This window comes from Gadus morhua, chromosome 6 (genome assembly GCF_902167405.1).
Source record: "Gadus morhua chromosome 6, gadMor3.0, whole genome shotgun sequence".
Taxonomy (NCBI): domain Eukaryota; kingdom Metazoa; phylum Chordata; class Actinopteri; order Gadiformes; family Gadidae; genus Gadus; species Gadus morhua.
Genome location: NC_044053.1, coordinates 6,190,437 through 6,209,427, shown reverse-complemented (window position 1 = coordinate 6,209,427; position 18,991 = coordinate 6,190,437). Strand labels below are relative to the sequence as shown.

Below are 18,991 nucleotides of genomic sequence, written 5' to 3'. Positions count from 1 at the left end.
CCACTCCCCAAAAATATTTTCTACATGCTTAAATGTGCAAGTGCTTAATTAGTTAATCTGCTAAAAATAGCCGTGGCTGTAGTTCTTTTGTCTACAAAAATAGTTCTTAGTTGAACTCTAAAGTCAACAAGAGACTTCATAGAAGTCGGGTCCGTGTTCTAAAGTTTTGAATCGTCTCCCGTCCAAAACACTGCGCGCCCATGTGCGACGTGTGTGCGCCAGTGTACGTCTGTGTGCACGTGTGTCTGTGAAAGCGTGTGGGAGCGTGCACGCGTGTGTGAACAGAGAAAGAGAGAGAGAGAGAGAGTCAGAGAGCGAGAGCGAGCGAGAAGTTTGCTCAGTTCAGCGAAGCGTTGTGACCCCTCATGGCCAGGCTGCCAGTGAGGCATACAGAGAGAGAGAGAGGGGTTAAGGATTCCTCTGGCAGAGACTGGGGAAGCAGGAGTTAACGGCAGCCGCTTCCTGCATGCCTCACACCAATGTTGACCCTTTCCGTCCTCTATTGACTTCTTCAATAACCCCTAATCAAAATGTTTTCCTCCGACACTCTCCATCGAAATGGAACCGTGGCATTTGTTTTTTGGCACAGGTATGCCACCTACTGGCCATGTTAATGCGGATTCACTTTAGAATGACTAAAACTTGGATTACTGTTTTACCCCTTACAGCTCACTACTTAAAAGTAAACCATATTTCAACACGTGGAAATTGTATACAAGCAATATATTATCGTAAATGTGAACCAACAAACATGTCAAGTATAACAGAATCCATGATATGATTAACTTTGTGCAGATGTATGCAGGCAGCCTTTAAATGGATTGACTGAAGCAATTTTCCAGCACATTAAAACAATTACTTGGTAAAGAATAAAAGGAATCACACTTTGATTTGCCACAGCTAAAGAAAACAGCATTAATTCTGTGGGGGATATTCTGCACCTTTTCATCCGATAACACCTATTGTTTAAAAGCAAATTGAGTAAAAGGAAATGTGTTGATAAAATCCATAATAAATCTATGAATCATTGAATCATTTACATGACAAGTTGTATTTGGATTGTATTGACAGGTTATGATAACAGTAATTCTGGCATTCTTGTAATTAGTGAGTATCAGTAGTCATGGAAAAATAACAATCATTTACAAATGACCATTTCATAATTTAGTTATATGCCTCCTTAATGGCTTGATGAGGCGAGTCATGGGGCAATTTTCTTTTTACCATAACAAAAATCTCAAAGGAACAATCAGCCTTAATTATTGTCTCGCCATTTAACAACTTGCATGTTACACATGCTCAACAAATACGTGGGCACAATTCCCCCAACACATGACCACAAACAGAATGACCTTGTTCCTTTTAGATGTGGGCTCGATGTTGTTGCCAAAAGTTCATGGAGCTCCAGTGCTACAGGAGCAGCAGGGTTGGCTCTCAATTGGAGGCTGATGTAGGGAGGGCCACTGGGGTTACCGAGGCTTCCAGGCGACTTGAATTAAATTGAAATCAAGGCCTCATTAGTTGGGATACACTGAGCACAGAACCTGGGAACAAGCCAAACTTTTAATTAAATGAAACTCTCAAATGTTCCACAACGTGCCGAAGCGCCCCAAAATCAGATAAGAAATGTCGAAACGTTGAGTTATACCAGGAGCTGCTATCAAACTTCATAATCTGGAGCCCGAAAACATAGGGGCTTATGCTCAAGATGCATGACCAGTGAAAGATTATCTAGGAAGGTTGAATCAGGATCAAAGGTGTGGAGCTTGACTGGTCCCCCTGTGACCAAGGTAACCGTTTAACACTGTGCTGGCCAGTCAATTGTTACACTTTGCTTACTTGTTCTCCCCAAAACCCCTGGAATTGTTCAAAATTCAATACAGATTGCATGGTTGGCTAGCTTTTAGAACAATCCACTATGCTTCTTGTGCTTCCAATAATGCTTGTTTCCCCAAGGATTTGTGAAACATACATACACACAACAATTTGAAAAAGAAAGGCAGGTTTATTTATGGCGCAACAATGTTAAATGTCCTCATCTCTGATGCATTGACCTATAGAGTTTGAAACTCAAAAACAACAGTGGGGTAAAGGAAACTCCTTAAAGGAAGGCTTCCAGCTAAGGTCATCAGTTGGAACCAGTATGGGGTGTAGGTCACTTTCTGTTTGACATGCGACCCAAGACACACAAGTGGGATTCACTTGTTCCGTCTTCATGCACCATCCACCATCTCTAGTGGATGTTGGATATAAATAATGTTGCTGGAAGATTTAGATGACATTTTGATCACCAAATGTAGACATCTGGTGACTACACCACGATTACGGCCCAGTCAGCTTATAAACACCGATGTTAAATAACATGCATGTGGCAATACATTCAATTGTCAGTACCAAGTCTAGTTATTTCCAGTTCCATCGACAGACTATAAAGCTGCAGATCCACGGCCACACATCGATCAGAATACGGCCATTAGAGCTGATTAGCTGCCACCCTGGTTATAATGGAGCGATGCGTGCTGCTTACCTTGGGTAACAAGTCTACAGCCCCCATTGCTCCAGGCGTACCAGGCCAGGCCAGTCAGTGAATCTGCATGGCACCTCTCCCTTCAGCCCAGGAGAGACCTCAATGTTGAACCACTGCTGGAAAGAGAGGGCTTTTTCCTTATAAATATGAATTTGAAGGGCATTCAAATACCCCAAAATTCCGTTACATCTGGGACGAGACTCAGGTCATTGCACTTAGATTTAGCAGATTATTGTGTAGATTTAAATGCGAGGATGAGTTCTATTGAAGCAATGAAGTGCTACAACTACAAAATGCCTGACTCAGTCAAGATATTCCCAAAAGAAACTCTGACGTCGGCCAACCTTCCACGAAGACGGGTGCTAGTCGGTGGTTGTTTGATTGGTGGCCTCCCTTTAAAGGACAAAATGTTTTTCAGTTCTCATCTCATTCTCTGCACCATGGCCACTCGTCTAAACGTCCCTCTTCACTCGAACGATGGCAACATACTTGATCACTGAGAGAACATTGGGGGGGTTATCGACCGATTAAGCGAGCCTCCTAGTACTCTTGAACTAGCTAGATGGGCTGCATGATAGCTGGGTGATTTGTTGGAAAATAAGAGCATCATGGTGTTCATGATGTGAACTACAAGGGGGGGTCTCTACCGAAAGGGAATCATCTTAGTAGACCGAGTTGTGTTACTGTTGGTACAGGCAGAGCGTGACAAAGTGTGGCTGAGTATCATGGAACTGACAGTTGAGTAGAGCTGTACGACAACAGGCAAGGAACCGGAGCACTAGAACCACCAGATCAAAAGGACTGCATGGGCAAACTCTTCAGTGCAGTGAACATCAGTAAATCCGTGTTGGCAACACCGGTGGAACGCATGTAGAGTTTGAGGGGAAAAAACCCGGACTTCGATAGCAAGAGTCTGTTTGGGAGGAGATAAGGAGAGTAGTATGTGCGGGGCATTAATCCATAACGAGGCTCACCTGAAGCGAACAGCCCAAACACATTGCAACCACTTCAACCAGCTCCTACAATAGGCCTAAAACCAATTGGGTTGCTCGCTGCTCCCCAGTTGCAGGCCACGTTTCAAAAGATTACTCAAAAACAGAACCAAGCAACGGCGGGTAATTTTTATAAATCGGTAGCTTCGCTCAACAAAAAACAAAATCACAATATATTTCAGTCTTATAACAATAAAAAATACCAACTTGCCTTATTTAATACAGAGGTGCGTGCGGCTGACATAGGTGTGCGTCGAAATTAGCTAATTATAACGACGACGCTATGATTGGCTGTGAGCTAGAAGATCGAGTCGTGTATAATAAATGAATTAATTTAATTAATTAATAACCGGATTTGCTATAGGATTAACCTTTAAAATCAAACCAACCCAAATATGTGCGTTTCAAAGGGCTGCATCTTTACGCTCTAAGCATAAAATAATACACATCTTTGATTAAGCTATTCAGTCTGAATGTTTGCCTATTTATTTTTGACTGATGAACATATATTAATCATTATGAAAAATGATTCCCCATTGGTATTTGGTGATCTCCATCCATCTCCTTGTCGGTAAATGTCTGCTGATTATCTCCATGAATGAAGAACCGTAATCATTGTCAACCCAGAAGCCTATTATTCAACTATATTTCATTATATATTCTTTGATTCATCGTCGTATGAAGTTTGATACATATTTGTCTATTGTGTAATACCTTTTTATGGACTGAGAAGGCAAAGCCACATTTCCAGAGATGTCCAAAAAAGACCATCCATCTTCTATATAGGCCCACAGGCCTAATAACTGCAAATAATTTGATATACATTGGTACTATTTGGACGTAATGAAAACAAATGGTTTGAAACACCGATATAAAGGCAACGCTGACACACATAGGGGAGACCCTGCACCATATGATTCTTTAGGTTACAGGCTCAATCTCCAACTAATTTCATAGATTCGATTCGTCCAGCAGAAAAAATGTGCAGACAGCATTGAGCCAGCCAACACTCACTAAAGGTGAAATGGTTTAATTGTATCAAAAGTATAACTCGTGAACAATTCCCTGAAGAGGAGACATATAAACGGTCATTAAGTCCACATGACACATCATCATATTCATATTCCTGATTCCTGATTTATGCAACAGTTAAGAGCTTTATGTAACCGTTAGCTCCTAACAGCTAGGACCTTTATGAAACAGTTAGACGAGCACAAGATGAATTATATCTTCATTGTACAGAACGATTGTGTAAAGCTGCTAAATGTGTTTGTCTTTGCGAGCAGAGCGGGAATTTCATTGCATGAAGGCGATGACATTGGAGTGACATTGACGTTCACGTGGCATACAGACAGGAAGAAACTGAAATTTGATCACAGATGTTTTCCATAGAAAATTTGATTGAATCATTCAAGACCAGGCAACTGTTTGTTCCTTTAACCCCACTCCCCGACAGACCTAAATGACCCCAAAAAGCTGAAGTTTAGGATTAAGCAAAAAAAAAAAAAAAAAGGCTCCTCAGAATTCCTCCTCGGCGTTCCGACTCCGGGAAGATTTGAGCTGCAGAAGGCGGTCCAGGCAGTCCTTCACGCTGCGTTCGCCATGGACCTTGTTGTCGCGGGTGCGCACGTTCACCGTGTCGCTGGTCCTCTCCTTCTCTCCCACCACTTCAGCCCCACAAGTAGGGCAGCGATGCGAGGAAGGATGGGGGGGAGAAAAAAAAAAAGGTAATTGGTTAGCGGTTGTGATGGTGCAGACACACCATACAGAAAAAGTGAGAGATAGAGAGAGAGTGGCAGACAGGGAGAGAGAGCGAGAGCTGTAGACAGAGACAGATAAATAGGGGGGGGGGGGGGGGGGGGAGAGAGACAGAGGGGAGAGAGCGAGGGGATGAGTGAGGGGGGGAGAGAAAGACAAGAGAGGGAGCAAGAGAGATACAGAGACAGATTGAAGGGAAGACGTTGAAAGTAGAACAGAGAGTGCGAGTGAGCGAGCGTGGACAGAAGCAGGAGAGGGGTAAACCGGAGACAGAGTGATTTCGTGACTGACCCAGGATGAAGTTGTACTGGGCCAGCTGAGCGTTGCGTATCTTTTTGTTGAGCGTGCAGCCGGGGTCCACGTCCACGTCAGTCATGAGCCCCGCGGCGTGGAACTCCTTCTGGACCTGCCACGCACACACACACACACACACACACATTATACATAAGCCCACGCATGCTAAACTACAACAACGCACCGATGACTATAAAAAGAAGGAGGCGTAGAGGAAGACGTCTCCGGTGCTATTAGAGCAGACGTGTTCGCTCTTTTTTTTTGTAAGCGCGTCCTTCTCCTCGTCTCGAGAGCCGAGGCGATCCGACGCGTGGAAATATCGGGGCACCTTGCGTCTGGAGCGCCGTCCCTGAGGACTGGAGACGGCGAACCGCGCTGCATCTTAAAGAGACATGCTCTTCACGCGGCCCTCATCGCCGGCTCCCTTTAAAAGGCTGTTCCGTTTGGCAGCGCGACCTTATATCCGGGCGCCGCCGCCGCAGCAGCAGCAGCAGCCTCGATTCAAACCCAATACCCTCCCGCACCAAACGCACCTAACTCCCCCAAACGGAACACTCTTCCCACCCCCCCACCCAACCAACCCGACCCCCTCTTCCCAATCCCCCCACCCGGCACCCCCACCCGGCACCCCCACCCCCGGGTGCATCCTAACCTCGTGGTCGTGGCTCTTGTTTGATTGTTCTTTCCCCTTTCGAGTGCTATTCATTTGAATTCATCCGGAGCGCATTTGTTACACAAAACGGTACAGAGAAATGACCCAACTAATTCCAACTCGTGCGGGGTGTTTTTAATGGTTGAGCCGTGACATTGGGGGCGGCCTGGTTTACCTTCTGGGCGTACTCCTCGCAGGTGGGTCCCACCGGTACGACCATGACTTGGCGGGGAGAGAGCCACAGAGGCCTGTGATGGGAGACAAAGGCCACATTTACATTCAGCGTCTCGGGCGCCGCGGCCCAGACAAGATGGCGTCCGCGGGGAGCTCAAGTGTTTACGCCGGCAACAATAGAGCAGCCCTCTGATTTGTTTATGCCGCTTAAATATGGAGATTATAACGAGGCGTTTTTTCATTGTCGTTTAAGGAAAAAACAAAAACGGGTTTTAACCCGCTGCAACCAAACAAACAGTACATTCCCAGGGTGGAATTTGTTATAAAGTCAACAAGAGCGCTTTGAGGTCCTCCCGTAGCGCGCACCCCCCCCCGCATGAATAATAAGCGAGCGTTGGTGTCAACCTGATACACAAATCTGCATAAAAAAAACCTAGAAAAAAAAACACAATGGCGGTGATTAGCGATGCGAACCATTTGCCGCCGTAGTTCTCCGTCAGAATAGCAATCATCCTCTCGACGGACCCCAGGATCGCTCGGTGGATGATGACCGGCCTCTTCTTGTCATCGCCGTCGTGGCTGCACGACAGACAGGAACAGAGGCCGCGGAGAATGGGGGGAAAAGGGGCAGAATACGAGAGGGATACAAACAAGTGAGTTGCACAATATGTACAACACACGGGAACCGTAACACAATAAGTACCATAAATAAATCACAGGCACAGTTACTCCGGGTAATACCGACTGTCACGGTTTACCGCAGGGGGCTGTGTGTGCGTGTGCGTGTGTGTGTGTGTGTGTGTGTGTGTGTGTGTGTGTGTGTGTGTGTGTGTGTGTGTGTCACACTGCAGCATGCCAATCTAATTCATGGCCACTGCGACACCATGAACACCTCACACTGAATCATCAAGGCTATCTTTATTCATCTCTATCGAAAAACCGTTCCCCCCCAGAGTGTGAGGCGGCTGGCATCCTCAGAGGGAGGGGGGGGGGGGGGGGGCAGAGAAGATATGCAGTGTTGTACCTGACGAAGCTCAGGTTGAAGCGGATCGGCAGCTGGAAGTCCAGCTGGATGGTGGCGCACTGGTGGTAGCGGCCGATCGCATCTTTGATCTCGATGTCGATCTGCGAGCGAAATAGAAAGGAGGAAAGAGGAGGAAAATGACAGTTTTTGGATTCTTCCATATGCTTCGTCTTTTGAGGCTTTAAAAGGGTTGCGGTTTTTGAGGCTTTGGTGGGGTTGCTTTTTTTTGTTGTTGACATAATTGGCACTGCTGAGGCGTTAGTTGAGCTTCTGTTTTTGGGGCCTCAGCGGGTGGTGGTTTCTGAGACATAATTGGGGTTTCTGTGTTTGAGGCGTACGTGGCGTGGCTGTTTGGGCGTACCTTTGGACCGTAGAAGGCACCATCGCCTGGGTTGAGAATCCACTTCTCCCCAAACTCGATCAGGCTGTTCTCCAGTTGCTGCAATGGTTTAACAATCGTTATCGACAAGTGACCAAACTCTTTGCAATGCATAACGATTTCTTCGTACTTCTTCAACACTGTTCAAAGTACACATTTGCATTTCTAGGAAAGAGAAAATATAAATTGCAATAATAGTGTTTATTCTCAATGTTATAATTGACATAAATCTGCAGAAAATCGATATGTTTGCACGGCAAATCGCATGCAGCCGATTGAAAAAGCACCTGGGGACTAATTAACAATACAATACGCATTCTATCATTTTTATGTTTTCCATTAGTAGCATCAGTCAGAGCATGTCTACAATGCTACACAGCGGTAGTTAGTCAAGCTTGGCTTGCGTTTACCTTTGAATAATTAAAGTCGAGCTAAATTAATACTTGCCTATAAATATTTGTCGTAATTCCACCCTCGAGACTTCAAAACTGCCTCTTCGCCTTGCAAAAGCCTAGCGAGGCGAAGCTAGAGACAGACCCCGCAAACCGAATCAAAATGAGAACGACCTCCATATGGTTCCCCTGCTCACCTTCTCTGCCTTGTCCCACACCTCGGGCTCCCCCAGGAACTTCTCGGGCCGAGTGCTGAGCTTCAGCTTGAAGGTGAAGCCAAACACCTGGTACACGGTGCGCAAGAAGTCCAGGCAGCCCTTGATCTCCTCCTCGATCTGAGGACGAATCACACCGACACGTCACCCTTCACGTGGCTCGGTGGAGGGCGGGGGACCTTAGTGGATGTCAGGGTGCTCCTACTCCCAGCGGGAAAGGGTTCTGCGTTCAATTCCCGCCATGTCCACAGTGTACCTGTAGGCATCCTTGAGGAAGACGCACTTGCACATATCTGCTCATTAGAATGTGTATTATTTTCACCGTTAGTCTCTCTGGATAAAAGCTTCTGCTAAATAAGCTCGGAAGAGAAGAAGTGACGGTAAACACTCGAAAAACTTTCTGCGTTTAAACTAGATGTCGCCGCTACATCGGTCTCAAGGGCTGCACGCCATTAGGCTCCAACTTTTCATACTCTTCGTACACATGCGGTGCTGAACCCACGTTTCCATCTAGGGACATAATGTGTCTGTCATCCGACTCTAAACACATCATTAAGAAGACAATTGTCATTGCTGTAACCTTTTCAAACCCGCGCAGACCGTGAACTGCATGTCATTTAGAGGCAGCTTGGGCAACTTTAATTCGGAACAGACGAGTAATTGTACCGTCTAACTGCTGACATAACTGACACAGTGTGTGCGTGTGTGTGCGTGTGTGGGGGTGTGATTGTCTGTGCATTTGCGCTGCCTCCAATTGGAAAGACAACTCTTCACGTTTGTATGCCAGTGAAAAGACAGCAGCAATTTACGAAGGTGACAAATCCAAAATGGATTTCTTTTTTTGCATTGACTGTCAGACGAGCCTAATTACAATTATTGTTGGACATAATTTCCAGAAAAAGATAAGACCACACAGTAGAAAGGATATTTTGAGATACTCCAGCTACAGAATTCAATAAAAATGACACCCTCTACCAACCCTGCAATATCTTTGTTAATCTTATTTAATACGTTTCCTTGCCATATTTTTGTTATGTACTTCTCCCCTGTGATATTGATTCATCTTTATGAGCCGTTTATAATTAAAACATGTTGGTATTTGTTTGAAGCGTTTCCTTCAAGCAGAGGTGAAAAATCCAAGGACCTGAAAAATGAGGGTGCTTTCACACCTCCGCCGTGTGATTCCAACCCTGGAGCGTTTCCCCCCATAGTACCGTTTGTTTACGATGGTGCAAACTCTCACTTGATCTCCGGTACGGTCAAACAAACTCTACTCACAACTTGAAAACTGGGGTCTTGTTCTGCTATAAATTTAACTCTGGCTGAGGTGGCTGGAGGTGTGAACGTGATCCGACACAACTATAGGAAGCGCATCAAACAACAATGCATTGTGGGTTGAATATACACTTTTCCTACAAACTGGGGCAGTATATGCGGGAACTTTCATGTTCAAATGAGAGACGTCTGATGTGGTGCAATCAGGAGTTGAAAGCACTCATCGAAATATGGTTGCACGTCTATATAAAGCAATGTTGTGCTCTCTCACAATAACACTGAGGTTTCTAAATTATTCAGTGACTGAATAGGGGAAATGGGGTTATTTTTATTTGAAGGGACAAACAAAGCAAAAGTGAAAAAAAAAACAAGACAGTACAAAGTTGTTGCTGCTGCGCTATTATTGTCCACAACAAAGAGGCGCGAGTATCCCGCGGAGTTTCGCTCCAACAACTGACGGAACCCTTCACCATCCTGACATGAGTTTACATCAACCGGTTTGCCTGAGAAAGCGCCGCCCCGTCAACGCCAACCGCACCAAATGGAAACGAGGCAACAAAGCATCGTCTTTGCCCCTGAACCGGACCGAGTCTACCTGAACGATTAATCGATTTCAAACCGACATAGCGATGTAATAGAACGCGATTGGCAAATTGCAACTAATTTTTTTTTATATTCAATACAATTCAATAGTTACGATATATAAAGATGTTATAATAACCAATTCATGGATCAATTCAACTGCATACATAGGCCTGGCCTAAAGGAAAGAGCAGTTTATATGTCGACTGCTGGCAATGTCATGTTGGTCATACCACAGAATGATTTATTGCTTGTGTTTAGTGAATAATACAGAACATAAGGAACTTCAAAAAGAAAAATGTGCATACTAAATTGCAATCTAGTTCAATGCAGCATCATGCAATTGGTCGAAGCAATCACAATTGGATTATTTCCCCAAACCGTTGAGCGCTAGTGCAGAGGTCTTACCTGGTCCATGGTGCAGAAGATATGGGCGTCGTCCTGCTGGAAGCGGCGCACGCGGGTCAGACCGGTCAGCGCTCCCGACAGCTCGTTCCGGTGCAGCACCCCGAAGTCGGCTAGGCGGAGGGGCAGCTCCCTCCAGGAGCGCGGCCGGTGGTCGAACATCAGACTGGGGGGGGGGGGGGGGGGGGGGGAACGACAAGCGGTTAAAATTAAATCCTTCAAAAACAGAACAACACCGAACCGACCAGAATATAACTCGAAATGATTATCAACATCCTCATCATCATCGTTAGTATAATTGTCATTGTGCATGTATTATAAAATGTATCATAACTATTTTACAATTACCTTGACGTGCTAGAGAACATATCCCCCAAAAAACGCATTCATAACATTTTGAGAAAAAGATTCAAATACATTTCCCTGGCGATGTGTCGATCGCCACGTGGCTGTTAGAGATTCGTCTGGCTGCCGTGCTTTACCAGTGTCCGGGGCAGTTCATGGGCTTGAGGGCGTAGGTTTCCTTCTCCACCTCAAAGGAGAACATGTTCTCGCTGTAGTGCTGCCAGTGGCCGGAGGTCTGCCACAGCTTGCTGTTGTAAATGTTGGGCGTGACTACTTCCTGGAAGCCCCTCTTCTTGTACTCACTCTGCCAATGGTGGAAAAGGGCGTGTTATTCAAAAAGATAAATGGGAGAGATGTTCAGGTTTTCTATGAAATATTTTTGACATCATGCCCAGGTCCCGACTTTACTTGGACTACATTAAAATATAACCGAGTACATTTAAGGAACTTGTCAAGACCTCTCTTGCAGAGTGAAATGAAAAGTGAACTGACAACAGTAGTGCATGATCTTTCATCATACCCGCTGCTGAATAAAGAATAAGAGCAGTCACACCGGTTTTCAAAGGAGAGCGCCGATGTCAATAGAACCAATGTTTCTCCGTCTTCCACCTAATGCGTGCGGCGAGCTGGGACTCACCCGGATGAACTGGACCAGGGTGTTGTAGATGAAGGCCCCTTTGGGCAGGAAGAAGCAGCTCCCCGGGCTCAGGTCGTGGAAGAAGAAGAGGTCCTGCTCCTAAAGAGAAGGCACGCGGGACAAGACCCCTTCATTTCCACTTTTGCAACTTGCATCCATTAGTAGGTCGACTGGCACAGAGAGACTGTTTGGGCAGAGTAACCACGCGAACAGAACCATGCACGAGTTAACACAACCAGGGTGGGTTGAAGCAGTGAACTAACATGCGCTAACATGGATCAACAGTACATCACTAGGTGTTGTAACTTGGTTGCGCACTCTGGGGGAAAAGCACGGCGGTATAATTGGGGTTTGATGTTTACATGGCGGTTAGGAAACACGGTTACTGCGGTTACAACGTCCCGGCGGGAATCTCAACACGCCGCCCTGTGATCAGAGTGTGAAATGACCTTCTCGTAAACTCAAGTCGATTACAACGATAAGCATCAGACATAAATGCTCGATATTAAAAATAAATAGAAATAAAGTAAAAAAAATATATATATATATATATATATTTTTTTTTTTATTTACATTATTTTCAATAGGTTACAAGGCAAGCTACCTTATATAGTTCTGTTGGAAGCAGATAAAACACGTTTGTGAAGTTAAATGATTATATTTAAATGTGATTAAATGTTTCCCTTATCACAAATATGGTTATAAACAAAAAAGTATGGTTTAACTAATAAACACTCTAGTTTCTTCAGGCTGCAGCAGTATCAAATCATATATCGTGATTAATATCGATATTAATATCGCATATCGTCCGTAGCACTGCGGTACAGCGCCTACACACACAACGGTGAAAGGGAACGGGAGAAACGGTACGCTCATACCCGGCCAAGTTTGCGGTGGTCCCGGTTCTTGGCCTCCTCCTGGAACTGCTCCCACTCCTTGAGCAGCTTGGTGTCCGGGAAGGAGATCCCGTAGATCCTCTGCAGGGTCTCCATGTCCGCCTTCCCCTCCCAGTATGTGGAGGAGCTCTGGGAGACGAGGGGGTACACGTTTATAGTAGGGGTGGGAGAAATAATCGATTCTTCGATGCATCGCGATTCTCGCTAGAACGATTCTGTCTCGATGCAGATAAATTAATAAATCGCAATAATTGCAACATTCTATTCGCCAGAGAGGGATCATTTTTTGTAATTTTTAAATTATTGAATTTATCTTCAGTGTGTATTGGCCGCTCTTATTTGTCTTGACACGATTGCGATTCAGCCTACGCATAGCATGCGCGCAAACTCACAGCCAGACACAAGAACTCCTTCTAATTCAAGAGCACCTTTTCCTTTAATGACATAAAAAAGAAAGATTAGAAATAAAACTGAAACCTATTTTTTGCATAATTCCATATTGTGTTATAATGCAAGCTGCATTGATCATTGCATTGTTCATAGAAAGTCATATTTGTGACAAAAGCTTTTTCTCTTATGAAATATTAGATAAGTTAAATCATCTGTTGATGTCTTTAATGATCATCACAAAAGTAGGAAGAGATTAGCAAACTCTGAGTAGCAAACCCAGATGTATATATTTATTTTTGAAAATCACGCATGGAAATGTGCACAAAAAAATTGTTGCATCGATAATCGCTTCAGAATCGAATCGTTGACCTCATAATCGGAATCGAATCGTGAGGTGCCAAGAGATTCCCACCCCTAGTTTATAGCGGCCATTCTCAGGACAGAAATACCAACTTTTATCCCGCATATTAAAAAAGGTACTGTAGGTATGATTTGAGAGATGGGAAGAGAGTGGAGCGGTAAAGATTAATATTTTGAACGTAGAACGCCAAAAATATGTCCCCATCCTCTCTGCCCGTGTTCCTCCACCAGTGAGAAGGTGTCGCATTTCGTTCACCCGTTATTGACAGGCAAGATGGATTCACCTCATACCTGCAGCACCTTCAACTGTATAATACATTTAGCTTACATCTGGTGTGTAATCAATGGCATAGCGCTACACCTTTTACACATCGGAAGGCGATAAACGTTGCGTTTACCTTGTGGATTTTCAGGGCTTTAATCTTGCCAGTGTGTCGCACATGCGGACCTCGGCAAAGGTCGATGAGAGGACCACACCTACAACACACACACACACACACACACACACACACACACACACACACACACACACACACACACACACACACACACACACACACACACACACACACACACACACACACACACACACACACACACAGAGGATACCCGCTTAACAAGGTGTACTGGAATGGAACTGGTTCAGGGGGATCATTGAAGAGTGCAGGGTTGGGTGAGTGTCAGTAATTATTATTATGCTAATTAAACCTTACAAAAACGAAACTTCACATAATAATCCCTGAACTGCGAAAAAGGGCTGGTAAATGCAAATAGAAAATAAGCGAACCGGAGTTCATGTCAGGTCAATAATATCCTACTTAAAACTATATTTCGAACAAGGGCTATTCTAGAAGTAAAACCCAATTATTTCCTAAGCATGAATAAATGAAGGACGATGGAGAAAGCACTTCAATTTCACGAAGCATGTACATATTCAAAAAGGCTAGGCTGTGGACTAACCTATAAACAGTGGTGGTTGGAGTGGTGACTTTTTCGTTGAGGATACGACACTTGAACTTGTTGTACTGTTGAACGAGGGTGTGGTGGAAACAGAAAGTGGATTGAGAAAGCAATGCAAAAGTCGCTGTGCACAGAGAGGATGTTTGCAGAAGAGTGCTTGTATGCCGGTAGAATCAATAAATAAACATAAAAAATATGTAACGTATTTATTCATCTCATTCATCTTTATAGACTAATAATTAATTTATACTTGAACAAATGGAATGTAAATTATGTTGGTTTTTATTCTTATGTATGCATATTCTGTGGTAAAGCACATTGCATAGCCATCAATGTTTGAAATAAATCATATAAATAAACTTGCCTTTCCTTGGTGCTTACTTGTGCCAAGCCCAGATTGTGTAAATAGCGTACTCTTGCTTCGTCAAACGCGCACACTAACCTTAAACATATCAAGCAGGGTCTCCTTCTTTATCTCCAGTCTCTCAAACGGCTGCTTCTCCTTGATGATCTTCTTGCACAGGTTCTCCAGCCCCGGAAAGTCATTGCTTGAAACTCCTCTGCAAGGGGAACAGTTTAGATGAGCTTCTGCACTCAAACAAGTAACAAAAGGGCGAGAGAAAAAACAAGAGAAATCGCTCTTGATAAAGATTTCCCTTTCACCTCTCGGCAGAAGAGAGAAATCCCTCTTGATGGAGAGAGAAATCTCTGTAAATGGATATGTCCCTCTATCGTCCTATCGCTGTTTTACCTCACAGCAGTATTTTAAGTCAGTTGGACCTTGCTTTACGTTCACTGTACATGCTGGACGATTACAAAAACAAACACAGGAGTACAACAGGCAACGAAAATCGACCCTCCTCAACAGTCCGAGACGGATCAAGAGTCAAAGGATGCAATCCACGTTCAATGATGAAAAGAAAAGCAAAGCTCAAACGAGAAAGGTAGTCTATATCGGACAGCCGTAGCTTAGGTTACGGTACGTTTAGGTTTATTTAGGATTTTACTGTACAACAACACTCTTGGGTCGTCCCAAAGTGGTGGAGTATCGCCATGAAAACATCCCATGATGCATTCTGATGTACAAGTCCTGATAGCATGCCTAGTCCAGCTACATTAATTGAGTCTGCAGCAGTTTCAGGAACTGATAACATACAGTCATAAGCTTTGTCACAAAGGCAAAGTCTGCAAGCTTGCAGAACTTCACCAATGGAAAGAGTGAAAGGTTGTGATCTACATTCAAGGGAAGTCATGAAAAGAAAAGCCAATCTCAAACGAGTTTGAAAGAGTCTTTCATGTGCGAATAGTTGGAACTCTGTCCAAGAACTTTGCAAACGTGAGTTTATGAAGTCTGACTATCCCACTGACTGGGAAGGAAAAAACTGCCAAATCCGTCTCAGAGGGTGTATCTGTTTCTGCCACAGATTCTTAGCAGCCTCCATCCAGTAGTTATATTTATTGAAATAATAATTAATTAAAAAATATCTGATTTCCGAGTTGAGGGCTTATGCAATTTCCAAATGACATTGCGCAAGCCTTTTGCAAAGTCAAAATGACACTGTACATCGCTAGCTAAAAGCGGCCCCTGGTTGCATTAGCATAAAATGACCCAATAACGGGATTTAGGAATTAATTAGACAGCAAACTTAAGCGTGCCTCGGAGTGGAAACGCATCCCCTCAAGGTCAAACAAATTACATTTTTTTCTGTGAATATTGTTTAGATTTTCTCTGGAACATTCTGGAACATTTGTATTCTAGTAATATGCTTCAATAAAGTGCAATAATAATCCCCTCGTTTGAAGCATCATGGCCAAGCCTGTTGACTGGATGATCATGCCAATTAAAAAAAACAAATCCAGTTTGACAACGCGAGTGTTATGTACAATATCCACGCCTTGACGACCGGCCCCATTAGCGTAATACACAGAAAAATTAAAACAATCACATTTAAAAAAACAACTGATCAAGCAGCAAAACAGCCAATCCCAAGGCCCTCTAGGACTTACTCGCTGTTTTCAAGGAACATGTCGTAGTAGAAGCCGCTTTCAATGGGAGGCCCGTAACAAAGACAGCCCCCGTAAACCCTCTCCATGGCTTCTCCCATAATGTGGGCACTGGAATGCCAGTAGACCTGCGGGAAGGCGAAAAAAAACACGGATGTCCAAGAGCAAAGAAGCATCTGTTCCATTATTTATTCATTGCGTTTTAATTTCATGGCCTTACTGATATAGAAAACAATGATTTATATGCTGCTTTTTATTCCCGGAAGCTAGACAGTTGGTGTGAAAGTGTTTTCTCATGCCCAAGACCAAATTCAAATCTCACACCACCCTAGTTGTTGAGAGAGAAAAACAAAACACATTCTGGGCTTGGTTGTCAAGAATGCTGGCAACCACATCCCACTATTAGAATGCCATCATCAAGGAGTGAGCGTTTGCACATTATTGTTGTTTATTATTAAATGGGGTCTACTCTGGTTTCAGGGCACAGCTGTACCTGCATCCCATCATTAATGAACAGCTACATGACTCCATTTATTTTTGCAAGGTGACGCAGTTTCAAGGGCCTTGAAGCAAATCATTTCAGAACGCGTACTGTACTTTTTGCAATGCAGTTAAATTATTTTATACATTAACTGTGTTAGTGATAAGGATGAACTGTCGACCCCGTCTACGACACTATCTCCGGCAACGTAGCCCGGTAATGCGATGCTGATGCAACATTGCTTCTGAGAATTGGATGAACTGCAAATGAACCCAATATATAAGCCTCAACTTCTTTTGTATCTTCATACTATGTCTGCTATTGAATACTAATAATAATATGAATAATATTGTCAAAGATTCTCACCGCCTGGGCCTCGTCATCATCAAACTTTAGCAGCTGTAGGCTGCAATCCTCCTCCAGTGGTCTATCCAGATCCCAGACGCTGTTGTTCACTTTAGCAATTACAGTGTTGTCAGCAAGACCTTGACTGAAGGAAAAAAATAAACGTAAATAAAAAATGACTTTTCCTTTCGAATAACCAACTCAAAAGAAAGTTTTGTGTGTGTGTGTGTGTGTGTGTGTGTGTGTGTGTGTGTGTGTGTGTGTGTGTGTGTGTGTGTGTGTGTGTGTGTGTGTGTGTGTGTGTGTGTGTGTCTGCTGGGGAAGAACATTGATCCCAAAGATAGCATTGGAGCCCTCAAGTTATACTAGGTGAGCCATGAAGAAAGAACAACAGTGAATAAGGTTCAAACTTGCAAAACATGTCCCAGACTGACCTAATACCAGCGGCCACTTGATAGGGGGTGGTCTTCCAGGATTCACCATCCACCACTTTACCATCGGGCAGGGTCACCTTGATGGGCTTGCTGTCACTCTCAGCCCTCTGGGCCTGCAGTGCGTCGTGCTCAGCTTTAAGCGTTGTGTAGAGAGAGAGACGCTCCTCAATGTACGTTGGTGGAGGGGAGAGCTGAAACACAACAACACATGCAGCATGATGATGAGGAAAACATGGTTGAACATCAGTGTGCCCGTGTGCATGTCCGTGTAACTGTGACTGTGTGCGTGTCTCATTGTATGACAATATCCTCCTATACTGCCCTTCTGTATGCTACACTTTTGTCATCATACATGAATGACAAAAGTGATTAGAAATTATGGATGAAACTCACCTCCCCCTTTGCAGCAGAGTCTCCCCCTGCACCACCTTTAGCCTTCTTCTTCGATCCGTCTTTGCCACCACCAGCTCCTTTCTGGCAAGGTAAAAATAAATCGATTAACACAGAATATGTATTCACATAATGTGAATGCAACGATAACTTGCAAACGTTTCGAGCCATTATGTAGCTGCAAAATCTGATAGATTTCAGAAACGAAAGCGTTCCATACAGGTCCTTTCATATGGGGATTCATTGGAAGCTATCTTGTGGTTTCTGAAGTGTAAAATAGAGAATTTAGCTTAATATTCGAGCTAGCTACAGTAGCTAACGCAAGGCTGTGACAGCATGAAGCTGACAGATTGCTAATAGTTAGGCTAGCTGCTAAAAAAGTTAGGTCTTTATAATGCCCATTTTAATAATCACCTTTTTCCCTTCGTCTACTTGCATTTCGCTCATTTTGTCCACCACACTGTCATCGGCCATTCCAACCCAAAACGATTCTCGGCAGAGATAACTTCAAGGTAAACGTGTCTGCTATTGTGAATTCTCAGGAGCCGGCTGGCTAGTGACGTGCCCGGAAATTGCGGAAATCTGATGCAACGTTGCTTTAGAGGGGCGTGGCCAAATAACTATTCATTCGATAGATATTACTTATAATATTTCTTCCAAAAAGTCTCCGCATATTTATTGTGATAGCAGTGTACATACTTTTTTCTTCTTTCCTCTTTTTATGAAAGAGAGCAACGCATCAGAGCAAGGAATATAAACAATATAGGAATTATTCAACTTGATCTACAATCAAATCTACCCATATTTGATTTGATAGATCTATATTATATTGGTTTCACAAGCAAACCTAAAAAAATATACATAATTTAGTTGCTATTACTTAAAAAGATTTAATGTCATAGGACCGTGTTTCATAAGCAAACCTATGAAGGTAAATTCCTGTAAGGTTGACCAATTAGAAAAGATAATTAAGGCCTACAATACATTTAAGTTGCATTACTTCATAACTTTTCAGTAAAATCGAATAATAATAATCTATATTTAATAATCAAAATCATATTTGCTGTGAGTAGAGGAATG

At 43.7% G+C, this 18,991-nt stretch overlaps 1 protein-coding gene across 1 annotated transcript; it reads right to left on the bottom strand.

Moving 5' to 3' along the window:
- Positions 1-4,529: 4,529 nt before the first annotated feature.
- tars1 (threonyl-tRNA synthetase 1) lies at positions 4,530-18,483 on the bottom strand. Its single transcript, XM_030358989.1, has 19 exons — positions 18,326-18,483; positions 17,915-17,995; positions 17,522-17,712; positions 17,109-17,232; positions 16,265-16,389; positions 14,700-14,817; positions 14,258-14,322; positions 13,696-13,774; positions 12,530-12,676; positions 11,652-11,750; positions 11,152-11,318; positions 10,673-10,835; positions 8,390-8,527; positions 7,783-7,860; positions 7,422-7,522; positions 6,872-6,976; positions 6,399-6,471; positions 5,569-5,683; positions 4,530-5,186 (listed from the first exon to the last, which is right to left on the bottom strand). Exons 1-19 carry the CDS (start codon positions 18,383-18,385, stop codon positions 5,038-5,040), a joined length of 2,178 nt encoding a protein of 725 aa, XP_030214849.1. The 5' UTR covers positions 18,386-18,483; the 3' UTR covers positions 4,530-5,037.
- Between the last annotated feature and the right edge of the window lie 508 nt (positions 18,484-18,991).